Here is a 12967-nt window from a genome sequence, read left to right as displayed (position 1 = left end):
GTCTCAGCTAGAATAGCTGGAACAGGATCCACGTGCTTGTCTAATCTTTCAAACAGGTCAACAACTGATACGTCTACATATCCTAGCACTTTTGGAAAAATAACAAGCCCATAAATCCCTAAAGCAAACAAGTCAAGCTTCTTTCTCTTATCAGGATGGTGAGCAATTACTTCTTTCAGAGCAGCCCAAGAGATGCACTCACTGTCTCCCTTCTTCTTAATGCTTCTGACTACCCAATTTCACTCATTCCGGTCATCAATAGTAATTTCTTCTTAAATAAAGGAGTGACTGGCAGCTTGGTATATATTCTATCTATCTGGGACCTCGGATAACGGACCAATGCTTGATACTCCTCTATTGTTGGTGTTAGATCCACTCTACCAAATGTGAAACAGCCATAAGCCGGATTCCAGAACTGCGCCAATGCTCTAAACAGATTTCGGTCAATAGGAACATCCAGAAGATAAGGAATATCGCCGTACAACTGATAAAACATCTCCTTATCGGCTGCTTCCCATCTTCCCCATATCTCTCTTAGCTCACTCAGATCATTCTGACGTACGTTGATGTGAGTGTAACCAAATAACTCTGACACATATCCAGGCATCACGCTGTCTCCATTGGTCAATTGGGACTGTTCCGACCACCTCAGAACATCTGCATTGTCCTCAACCTCTTTCTGAACCGTTCGTTCCATATTACTGGCCTTCTATATGGACATCGACCCCAAATCAACACCATGTAATGGACAATGCAATGCAAAACAGAAAAGAGACAAGGCAAAAACAACAAAAGATCGGTTAGTAAACATGAAGCAATTAATTCAAGATAAAAAATCCTACCCACATATGCTGACTACCCCATCATGCTTTATCAGATCCTACCCAACATGATATCTACCCCCATGCTTTGTTATTCACAAAAATAAATCCTAACCGCATGATATCTAATTCGCATGCTTGTTCAAAAAATAAATCTAACCGCATGATATCTAGTTCGCATGCATTTATTCGAAAAAAACGAAAATAAATGACTCAAAAAATCTTTTCCTTATGTACCCTCCTCACGGGATTCTTAAGGTTCGGGTTTGGTTCAACCTAAGTTCAGGCTCTACGTTCACTATATGCTGGGTTAGGTTCTAAAGTAATAGGTTCTCGAATTGTCCTTGTCGGTGCCCCCTTGGGCTGCCGAACCCTCAATCCTGGCCCATCACAGGCTTTAGGGGATCGAGTTCAATTTCGAGGGAACACACCTCCTTATGTCCATGCGGAGGTGATTACCATCACGAGGACCATAAGGCGTGAGCTCCAGGAGCGATCCACTATCCCATGCGGAGGTGAAAACCACACGAGGGCATAGTCTCTCACTCCTACTTAAATAGGACGGAGCGGGGTTTTAACTCATGTTATGATAATGCAGCTGTGCAGTGTGTGAGGAAAAGCGAAAAAACAATCAATAAAAACACTCAAAATCAATTCCTATAACAAACAATTATTCTGAAACCATTAGCAAACAGATTAGTACAACTATTTAATTGTCAATCGAATTAAATTAAAGAAATCAAAATACAAACAAAAAATTATTAAAAACCAAACAATAGATCAAAAATCAAATTAAAACGAATTTGTAATTTTCAATTGCAAAGACAATTAATTAATCGACTATCGGCTTGACTCTCTAAAAAAAGTCCCCAGCAGAGTCGCCAAGCTGTCGAAACGATTTTTTTCTTAAATGTGAAAAAGTAAGATTTTAAAAAACCACATTAATTCTTAATTATCTCTTTTTAATTTAAAAACAAATGCGATTTAAAAGACCTCTCGTTTCAAAAATTTTTGGATTTCCTTTATGATCGAAAAATACGGTTCAAAGAGTCGCCACCAATCTTTGATTAGGGTGTGATTGGGCACCCAAAAATGCTTTGTCATTTTAAATAAAAATTAATTTTAATTAAAACAACAAATTGAGGTCTACGTTACCAAAATCTGAGTTCGGGAGTCGGTTACGTGTGGGGAAGGATTAGCACCCCCACAACGCCCTAAATCGGTACCTAATCGATTAATTAATGTTTTTGCAATGAACTTTACAAATTCGAACTTAATTTGATTTTTGATCCCATAAAACAAAGATATAAATTTAAAAACATTCAACAACACTCCAACAAAGTAAATTAAAATTACCAAGTCGTTTTAGAAAGATAAAGAATGTTCGATTATTTACAAATATCGAGACCAGATCTTAAAGATATAACAACCTTTTCTCGATATATTTAAATAAACGAACATTTCTTTTTCTCTCGTTCCCAAATTTTAGGTGACAAATCATTTTTTTTTGTTTCACTTTCGGGATACACTTTTATTTTAAAATCATTAAAAGCGGACCTCAAATCAGTTATGACTGCCCACTTACAATAATTTTAAATTAAAAGGGTATTACCCTTAATCTAATTATGTAATATGTCGAGTTATGCAAATGAGGTTATCATACAAATTATGCAAAAAAAATATGTCATGCCAAAAATTAATTAAACTAAATTAAAAATATCATGAAAAAAAATATATTTAAAATTAAAAATATAAACAATGCTTATTAACATATAACGTATAAATATGACTCAAATGTAAAAACAAAAACTTAATATGTTAAACCAAAATTTTTTTTTTTAAAAAAAAATGTATATTTACATAAATGTGGTGATTAAATTTAAATGAATGTAACAATTGATAACTAAGTTAAAAAAAAACAGAAAAGATTATATTCAAACACTAAGATATAACATGAAGAGAATTATGAGCCAAATGTATAAGTAAATGGAAAATAAATATACTAGTGTCCAGGACTAAATTCAAATGTTCATGAAATAAAAAGACAGAATTAAAACATAAAAGATTCGACTTCAGGACCAGAATGCATGACCTTGAAAGTTGAATGGCTCACTTTGTGGATAACCCACACATGAAATGGGTACTCTAAACACCTAAACGACGTCGCTTTATCCCTGTTAATTAAAACCTAAGATTTAACCTAAAAATTAAGCCTTCTTTCTGTTAAGCCCAACCCCTACAACGTCGCAATGCTCCCTTCTTCTCCCTCTTCTCTCGACAGAAACCTAATGGAACCGTTTCCCTGCTCACCTAAAACCTCGACCTCCGTGGTCCGACGAAACCCAGACCAACCTCTAGCCAACAACAGCGTCGCTCTTCTCCTTGAACCACCATACCCGACCCTCATCTCTCTTCAACTAACTTCTCATCCCCTAAACCGAGCATAAACCCTCACTATAGCTTCCTTCTTCTCCCATAGCCGAGACTCCCAAAAGCCTTAGTCCCCACCGGCCACCACTTAGTACAACTGAAAATGGCTAAATCGACCACCTATGTTCTCTGACATCCTAAACGAAACCCTAACCGAAGCAAAACGGCCATCACAAACCTCCATCGCTCAAAGTCCCAACAACGGAAGGAAGTATATCGACGAGGAAGTAAGGTAAAAATTTCATTATAGCTTTCATTTCAATGAACAAATTTCGTTTCTAACATTTTCATAATACATATTTTTTAGATCATTCCTTCAAACGAAATCTCCTAAATCGCCTCAAAGATGCTAAGTTAACAAGCTTCTGCCCTAAGGATGTAACCCTGACACTGGAAATGGCCCCAATTTCTAAGGTAAACATACTATTATTCCTTTATATTTCTGTTTTGGTTCTGATTTGAAACATAGACACACACAAGAACATTATAAAAGCAATGAAAAATGGAAATTGAAAACGAATACCCTTTTGATGCTATGTGTTGCTTTCGTTGTTGGATTGTATTCTGTATTTGGTGTTGTTTTTGGCTTGAGAATATGATACTGCTCTTTGTGAACTTTCCTTCAGTTGGGAGAATAACATAAAACAAAACTTGTTTCTATTGCTTTTCGGAAAATCAAATTTTTCTTACACCGTTTTTTTTGTTCTGCTACCTACTTTCTGTCCAGAGAAACGAAGGAGCTCCTTTTTTTTTATCCTTTTTCGATTGATAGTTTTTAGTGGTTAAAAACCCCCTCAAAACTGACCATTTCCTCCATTTACAGTTTTTTTGATAACTCACAATACCCCCCACTCTCTACAAACCGTTCCCTCTAGTTTTTTCTGGTTTCTTAACTTCCCAGACAAATTAAGCATCTACAGAGAGATTCCCCAATGATGACAATAAAAGAGTCTTTGGAGGGTTTCCAATCGATCCATTCTCCGGAACTGCTTTGAACCCCAACCCGTTAACCTCATTTTGGTACAATATGGTCACCATGTTCATGTCTGTGTGATCCCCTACTCCAACCTGCTTTTCACTGCTTTGTGGCCCTTTATATTTAATTACCTTAACAAGGTAGTCAGTTGATTCTATGTGCTCATCCATATACTTCTCTACTTGGAAACTCTCCAATATCATTCTTCTTACCATTTGATCTAACTCCTTTAATTGCTATGTGTAGGATTGTATAGTTTTGCTGTCAATACATACAGATATAATAATATTCATCATAAAGAGAAATTACAGGAAAACAAAGTACAAAGTTTTGAACCTGAAACTGGTGTTTCCTTGAGGCCAAAATGTACGAGTCTGGTCTTCAACGTTTTCAGCAACGTCTGCATCATCAAAGCCAATGCTCTCATACAACGGTATTTTAGGGTGTCGGCCAACATACCCATGGTAAGGTATTTTGGAAACATTGAGAGTTTTGATTGTGAGCCCATTTCTGACATGCAAAGCACAAAGGAGGTTGTTTTGGTTCCTTAGTATATCGTAAGTAACGATGCATTGTTTGATGTAAGAAGTAATGAAATGTAACATTGGTTTTGCCGTGCGAGTGTGTATATAATATATACAAAGAACAAATATAATATGCATTGTATTTGTTTCTGATTGATCTGAAAGGTTATTTTTTCTACAATTGTTCCTATGTTTATTTTAATTGTACCTTTAGACCACAATAGATTTTATAGTTTATTCACATTCTTATACTCTTTCGAATATTTTAGGATGTTAAGACCGACGCTCAAATGATCAAAGTTTTTATTACAAAATTTACTTATCATATTACGAATTGTGACATAAAATATTTTAGGTGTCATTAGTATGTTTAATTAGTTTTAAAACATATATATAAAGACAAGCATAAACCTGATTAATAATTAAATTGATTAAGGGTTAATGGTAAATGTTTATTGTTGTAGTGGTATATATATATATATGGCACTCGTAATAAAATCCATTTTTTCTTCGTTATTGAAACTAGAAAAATAAATTATTTGTATAATATTCATTTATATATAAATGTTTGTATAATTAAATTGATTAAGGGTTTATGTTCATTTAATAAATAAACGAACACAAATAATGATGTATTTATTTCATTTATTTTTGCGAACAAGCTAGTTTATCTGGTTCTTGTTTTCTTTCTTCACATTTTAATTATTGGTAAATATAGGGACTAAATTGAGCAAATGATAAATTTTGGAGTTCAAATTGTGAAACTTAAACAGCATAAGAACTAGTGGCATAATTTCACTATTTTTCTGAAACATATAAACAAACATGTTCATATACATTAAACAAACATGTTTATGAACGTTAAACGAACACGAACACGAAAACGAACATAAATAAAACATGAACATCTTCAAAAATAAATAAACTAAGAAACAACATCATATTAGAGAAGCGGAACCCCAAGTATTGAGCATAATCAAAGGGTTTATAGAGCAATGGGTGTTCTTCATCCACGAGCTCCTCGGGTGCCTTTATCATGTAACCTAGTTTTGGGAACGAAAACAGTCCAATGGAGTACCTCGGCTTGTCGCCGCCCAGCATCACACGGTGACAAGTGGCCTTCAATCGCCCATTCAACCATGCCTGCAACATCATATATTAAACCAATCCATCCTTTGCATATATAAAAAATCAACTAAAAGAGACTTGCATGGAGACATTCCCCAATGACGACAATAAAAGAGTGTTTGGAGGGTTCCCACTCGATCCATTCTCCGGTACTGCTCTGAACCCCGAACCCGTTAACCTCATTTTGGTACAATATGGTCAACATGCTTATGTCTGTGTGAGCCTTTAACCCAACCTGCTTTTCAATGGTTTGTGGCCCTTTATATTTAGTTACCTTAAGAAGGTAGCCACTGGAGTCCATGTGCTCATCCATATATTTCTCAACTTGGAAACTCTCCATTATCATTCTTCTTACAGTTTGATCTAACTCCTTCAATTGCTTTGTGTATGATTGTATACTTTTTCTGTCAATACATACAGATATTATATAACATTTTATTATAAAGAGAAATTACAGGAAAACTAAGTATAAAAGGGGAGTTTTGAACCTGAAACTGGTGTTTCCTTGAGGCCAAATGTACGAGTCTGGGCTTCAATGTTTTCAGCAACGTGTGGATCATCAAAGCCGATGCTCTCATACAATGGTGCATGAGGCCGTTGGCCCAGATAACCATGGTAAGGTAATTAGCAAACATTTCGAGTTTTGATTTCCAACGGAAGATCAAAAAGCTCTTCCATGGCTCCAAATATTGTTTTCCTAATCTCTGTAGGGATCTTGTCGAACTTAGCCTCGAAGCAACCGAACTCTTCAAGGGCTTGTTGGACTTGCCGTTTCACCGAATCCCACTCGTCGGTTTTAGGTCCGGAATAATGAAATCGATGACCGGAAGCTTAGAGGGAGACTGAGCACATTTCTGATCTAAAAACGTACAGAAATTTTTGTTGGTTTGAAGATTTTTCATGTAAATGAACCTATTATATAGTGTTTATTTATTTTTCGATAATCATTCCGATATTATAACAAATATAATAAATTTTATTTATTTAAACTATTTATTATCTCTATGTTCGTCGTAAAATTTTTCTTTAGATAATTGTTACTATTTTTTGTCTCTATCAAAGGAAATTTATTATCCACAAAGGCCAGTAGGAACAGTGGGGTAAAGACTCAAAACCATACAGCACAAATCAATAATAAAGGCCAGATGGAAACAGCAAACGCATCCAAAAACAAAAAATACAGAGCCTAAATGAAGAAACTAGCAACGCAAACATAAACAAGCCAATTAGGACACCATCACCGTTTAAAATACGAAGCACCAGAAACCATTATCAGTATCACCACCAAGCTTGAAACATACCCTGATCATGATCAACTCCCACCTTTGCCAGTGTCTGCCATTCCGTTGTTTTCACAATATATGTCACAAACACGACATTAAACAGTTTTTGCAGTAGATCGTCAAAACCAAGGATTTACACCAAGCAATTGCTACCCCATCAGGTGCTTGTAAAATTTTTATCAACCATAAGTTTCTTTACTCACATATAATAATTTGCTTTCTTATGAATCAAACAATGATAAAGGGATAACAATGTAGCCCTTCATCCCCCCCCCCCTTTAATTCAGCATCTGTATTTCCTATATGCAATAATCTACTCTGAGTTCCATAAGCTTAAACAAAGCACTACAGTAATAGCAATAGTCTAGGTACAAATCATCAAAGACAGAGCAGGTGTATTGCAATGTCTCAACACATTATTTTAGAGTTGGAACTAAATGGTAAATAACATACCGAAGTAGGGAAAGAATCAGAATTTCTTAATGAAGTCGTAAATGTGCATGCTGATCTCCTCGGGTTTTTCTTGGTTGAGAAAATGGGCAACTCCATCCATGACAACTAGTTCCTGCAAGAACGGCACATCTTTCTTGAATCCGCCATTGTGTATGTATTCCTTGACACCAGGTATGTGGTAGGTAACATCCAGGTCCCCTACGATGAATTTGACTGGTACTTTGATTTCTACTCTGGTCCATGGTGCAGTAAGTTCCCAGTTTAGATTCATAGCTCGATAATAGTTCAGTCCTCCGGTGAAACCCTTCTGATTAAATTTGCTAGCAATGTAATCGACGTCTTCTTCTGAAAGCCAAGATGGCAAGGGCTTGGGATCAGGCAACCCTCTGTACCCTCTTTCTTTAGGTATACGGGGCGGCTTTGGATTGCGAGATGTAAGAAAAATCTTAATAAGTTTTTTGGTGTCCACCTGAGCAAAATCGTCTTCAATCTCCCCAGGTTCCTATTAGGAGAAATCAAGAGAAAGTATTTCAGATATCCATGAATTTAAATTAAAACAAGCCATATATATACATACACCCTCGATTGAAACATTCATCCTCAAGGTCAAGGGTAACGACATTCGGCTTAATTGAAATTTCGAGTGCAGGGTTGACAATAGCATACTTCATTAATCACACCTCACAGTTCATTCATCATAAATAGATATATGATTCTATAGGAATCATTCAAGTCAGCCCAAAACCTGAGTTTGTCTACTTAAATGTTAGTAGTTGGGGGATTCTGTTATCTTAAATGTTCAAGACAGAGCCTATAATAGTTTCCTTCAATTAACAAAAACAGATACAAGCGAACCCAATCAACAAAAATCATTCTAATGACTTACAATTCCAAATCGAGGAGAAATCATGTGGTTGAATCAATTACCTGGAACCTGCAAATATAGTAATCGTCGCCAAACAAAGCCCTGAGCCCTTCCACGGGCTTGACCTTAGGGTTCCAAGGCCGAAACGCAACGCTCAGATTCACCAGAGCCTTTACTCTATCGGGCCTGAACTGGCAAAAAGACCAAGCTATCATCGCACCCCAATCATGTCCGACCAAAAATACTCGGTCAACACCAAGAGCCTCGAGGAGGCCCACGAGATCCCCCACGATGTGGAAAACGGTGTACGAAGCCGCGGAAGAGGGAGCGTCGGTGTCGCCGAACCCACGGAGATCAGGAGCCACGCAACGGTAGCCGAGGGACGACAGTGAAAGAAGCTGGTGGCGCCAAGTGTACCAAAGCTCCGGGAAGCCGTGCAAGAAAAGAATAACCGGGCCAGAACCAATCGATGCCACGTGCATGTTTATGCCATTAGTGGTCACTGTGGTGTGCTCTATCTTCTCCATGTTCGCTTACAGTTCAGGTAATGAGTCAGTTCATATATTATGTACAGGTTAGTACAGTGAAGACCCTATACTATATAAAATCTCATTTTTGGGACATTTTTGTTTGACTGCAATTAACTCTACATAAATTTGAAATAGATCTTAACCAATAAATGATCATGTGTTCCCTGTACATACGTGAATCAAAGAGAAAATATTTGGAAGATCACAAAATACTATGCTCTTCACACATGTAAGCTAAATTTTATCTTACAAGATTATTTAAAAATAGATTCATATAATATGTGCATACGTGAAGAATGTTAGTTAAAAAATTAAAAATTTTAATTTTAATCTTTGTTGTATCTATAAAAAATTATAGGGTCTACAGAAAATGAATCAAAGTGATTTCATAAACCCTAAATGACAATGATTGTGTCGAAACCCAATACACATATAGGCCTTATTCCGATAACAACCCAACCGAATTTGGGCAAAAATGCAATTGTCAAAGTCCCATGACAATTAATTCCGTATAGAAAGCAATGTAACCCCATGAATAATGTGGACCGCTACGCCGTAGGTCAACTCGGTCACCGTCTCCCTTTTCTCTTCTTTTATTTCTTTTAAATAATAATTAGATTAAAGTTTAATTAATCATGTGATCTAGTAAAAGAATTATTGTTATTACTTAAGAGTATGAATTCGAGCACTACAAATATCAGAGGTGCAAGCGTTTAATGTCAAATGGTTTAGAGTTATCTTTAAACATACACTACATTCTACTTATCACAAACTAATACAAAAATTATAACTTTATGAAATTACTTACCTATTTGTCCAAAAAACCGTATAAAAAATATATGTATAATTCGTTTAACAATGAGATAATTTGATCCGTATAATTTTTTTATATAGTTATATATTTTATTAACAGTCCGTCCTAGAATTTTATTAAATATTTACTTTATAAAAATATTACATTAGTAATATATATATAAATCCATCCTCAAAAATATTTTTACACCTATAACTTCAACCATCCTTTAAAAACTAAATTCGACCTTTTCTTAGTTTTTCCCCTTTAATTATCAGTCTTTTCGATAGACTAATATGAGTTTTGGTGAGTAGATGCATGTTTCGGTGCTAGGCTATTAGCTATAGTATCCTGTACCCTACTTTTATTTGTATAAAAAAACAAATAAAGTAACAGGTGTGCATAAATATCAACTAAAAATAATTTAAATTGTATATAAATAAATATAATTTAATTATTGGATTTATATTCTTTCACTAAATGTAATATTTTACTTGTTAAATGTAAGAAATATTTATAGTTCGATTTAGTTTTTTAAATTTTCTGAAATGTTGTTTAATTTTTAGTTCGATTAAGTATTCAATTTATTAATCTATTATTCTGGATCGAATTTTGTAGAATCTTATTATAGGATAATTCTTTCAGCCTAATTTGTTTCATTTATAAATATCAAATTTCCCAATTTTATTTAAGAGATATAATATTTCATCCCACTAAACGAACTGATTATTGGTTTGTTTGATTAATTTCAATTATACATTATGAAAAAAATACTTTTAAACATTCCAATAAATTGCACCACACGTCATTCAATTATGACACTCATTTTAAATTAATCTCTAAACTTTTAAACTTTCCAATTTCATCCTTAAATTATGACTGTCATTCTAGATTAGTCCTCAAACTTTTGAATATTTCAATTTCATGCCCAAAGTATGATCTTCATTCTAAATTGGTCCCAAACTTTTTGAACATTTCAATTCCATCTCAAACTATATGTATATACCAATCACATCCATTAATAAAACCATTAAGCCAAGTTATGTTATTATATGTTTGGAAATTTTATTAGGTTAAACTATGTTTGAAACTAATTACATTTTTGGATGAATTTGAGGATAAAATTTGAAGATTCAAAAGTTTGGGGACCAATTTATAATTAAAATCATAATTTAGGGATGAAATTAAAATATCTAAAAGTTTAAAGACTGATTTATAATGAGAGTCATAATTTAAGAATGAAATTGAAATGTTTAAAAGTTTAAAAGTTTAAAAGAACAATTTGAAATGAGTGTCATAGTTTAGAGACATATTATGAAATTAATCCAAAAAAATAAAAAGAAGGTTCCAAACTTGTGTTCATTGAATAGTCCCTAAGTTTCTGAGATCCCACGTTGATAGATGATAAGATTGTTTAGATAGAGGTGACGTGAATTTGCTGAAATTTTTTATTTTTCTTAAAAATTGTTAACAAAATTATAAAAAAAAAAGTGATTTTAAATTACCCAATAAAATTAAGGCTTCTAGAAGAATTGGTATCAATCTTATATATAGCGCAACAGCCTGCTTAATATTCATGCACCAGCAAGTTCTTCAACTTCATACGTACTGTTTGTGTTTTCTTTTCTTGTGGATTCCGTTTTCAAAACTAAAACTATAATCATTTTTCTTTGTACTTATTGATTAAAGCTCCCAAAACGTGAAAGTTTTTCATATAACTTTGGTGGGTGTTTGCTTATTCCGGCAATGGAGGGTGGCGATATTTTCCGAGCGGCTAGTCATTTAGCGAGGAGTTTACGATCAGGTAGTTCCTCCGTATGGAGAAACACTGAAGTAGAAGCATTTTCGAGGTCTTCTCGTGAAGTCGATGACGAAGAAGCTTTAATGTGGGCTGCACTCGAGAAACTACCAACTGCCATATTGACCGGCTCCGACGGTGGTGCCGGTGAAATCGATGTTAGTAACCTCGGGTGGCAACAACGGCGGGCTTTGCTGGAGAGGTTGATCAAAGTAACAGAGGAAGATAATGAGAAGTTCTTGTTGAAGCTCAAGAACCGTATAGCTAGGTATCAAATTTTCCTACCTTTTTATTTTTCATGTTTGGTTACTAAGAAAATGAAATGGAAAGAGTTAAAGATCCTGTTTTTTTTTCAGGGTTGGCATTGATCTTCCCACGATTGAAGTCCGGTTTGAACATCTGAATATTGAAGCTCAAGCTTTTGTTGGAACCAGTGCTTTACCTACAGTTCTTAATTTCGCTACTGGAATATTTGAGGTAGCAACCTGAAAAAAAAAACTCTCACCATTTCATAGTTTTGTTTTGGAAAAAAAATACTTAACTATAGGAGATTTTAATTTGATATTTTAATTTTTTTAATTATATTATTTAACTATTTAAATGATATTAACTAAGTTATTTCTTCTTGCATGATAGTTATTGAAATTATTATTATTTTATATTTAGTCTTCAATATTTATATATTTTATCAATTTGGTCTTAGTTTTAGTTTAATTCAATAAATTTAATCTTCTGACTATAATATTTATTATGATTAAAGGATTTAAATTATTAAATTAAAATTAAGATTAAATTGAAAAACGTGCAAGTATTAAGGATCAAATGTATAGTTATACCAATTTTATTAACTACCACATTAGTTTTTATTTTAAATGTTAACGATAAGTGGCGTGATTGATATCATTTATATACTTAAATAATTTGATTGATAAAATTGAAAGATCGATGGTTTAATTGAAATCTCCCCATAATTAAATGATCTGTGGTGTAATTTAACCATCTGTTTTCTTAGGATCATATCTCATGTTTCAATTTGTATTGGGATCACAGGGATTCTTGAATCATATTGGTATTCTTCCTAGTAGAAAGAAAAAGCTGACTGTCGACACCGTTTTTCGCCCGGGTGCGGGGGGAAATTTAGTACGACTTGAGGTTTTCTTTTGAAAAGGATTTTGAAATGTTTTGGAGTCGCCATCGACCTTTGGATTAGGTAGGTCAAATACCTAAATATTTTCTTTTAAAAGATTTTAAAGAAAACATCATTTTAAAAGATTTAGCAGTCTACGTGTAACCAGAAATTTATTTTTTAATAATAAAACGGGTTCGAGGGTCGATTACGTGTGGGGAATGATGAACACCCCCACAA

At 34.2% G+C, this 12967-nt stretch overlaps 1 protein-coding gene and 2 pseudogenes across 1 annotated transcript; 1 reads left to right on the top strand and 2 right to left on the bottom strand.

The window, feature by feature from the left end:
- Positions 1-4532: 4532 nt before the first annotated feature.
- Positions 4533-7221, bottom strand: LOC120196836 (annotated as a pseudogene).
- A 297-nt stretch (positions 7222-7518) lies between these two features.
- LOC120196892 (epoxide hydrolase A-like) lies at positions 7519-9020 on the bottom strand. The gene is made up of 2 exons (XM_039198582.1): positions 8543-9020; positions 7519-8117 (listed from the first exon to the last, which is right to left on the bottom strand). The coding sequence occupies exons 1-2, from the start codon at positions 9005-9007 to the stop codon at positions 7632-7634; spliced, it is 951 nt and encodes a 316-aa protein (XP_039054513.1). The 5' UTR covers positions 9008-9020; the 3' UTR covers positions 7519-7631.
- Positions 9021-11549: 2529 nt separating this feature from the next.
- The window catches only part of LOC120196846, a 49549-nt pseudogene continuing 48131 nt past the window's right edge, over positions 11550-12967 (top strand).

Source organism: Hibiscus syriacus, unplaced genomic scaffold (genome assembly GCF_006381635.1).
Source record: "Hibiscus syriacus cultivar Baekdansim isolate YM2019G1 unplaced genomic scaffold, ASM638163v2 tig00004742_pilon, whole genome shotgun sequence".
Taxonomy (NCBI): Eukaryota; Viridiplantae; Streptophyta; class Magnoliopsida; order Malvales; family Malvaceae; genus Hibiscus; species Hibiscus syriacus.
This window is presented reverse-complemented; position numbering and strand designations above follow the sequence as displayed.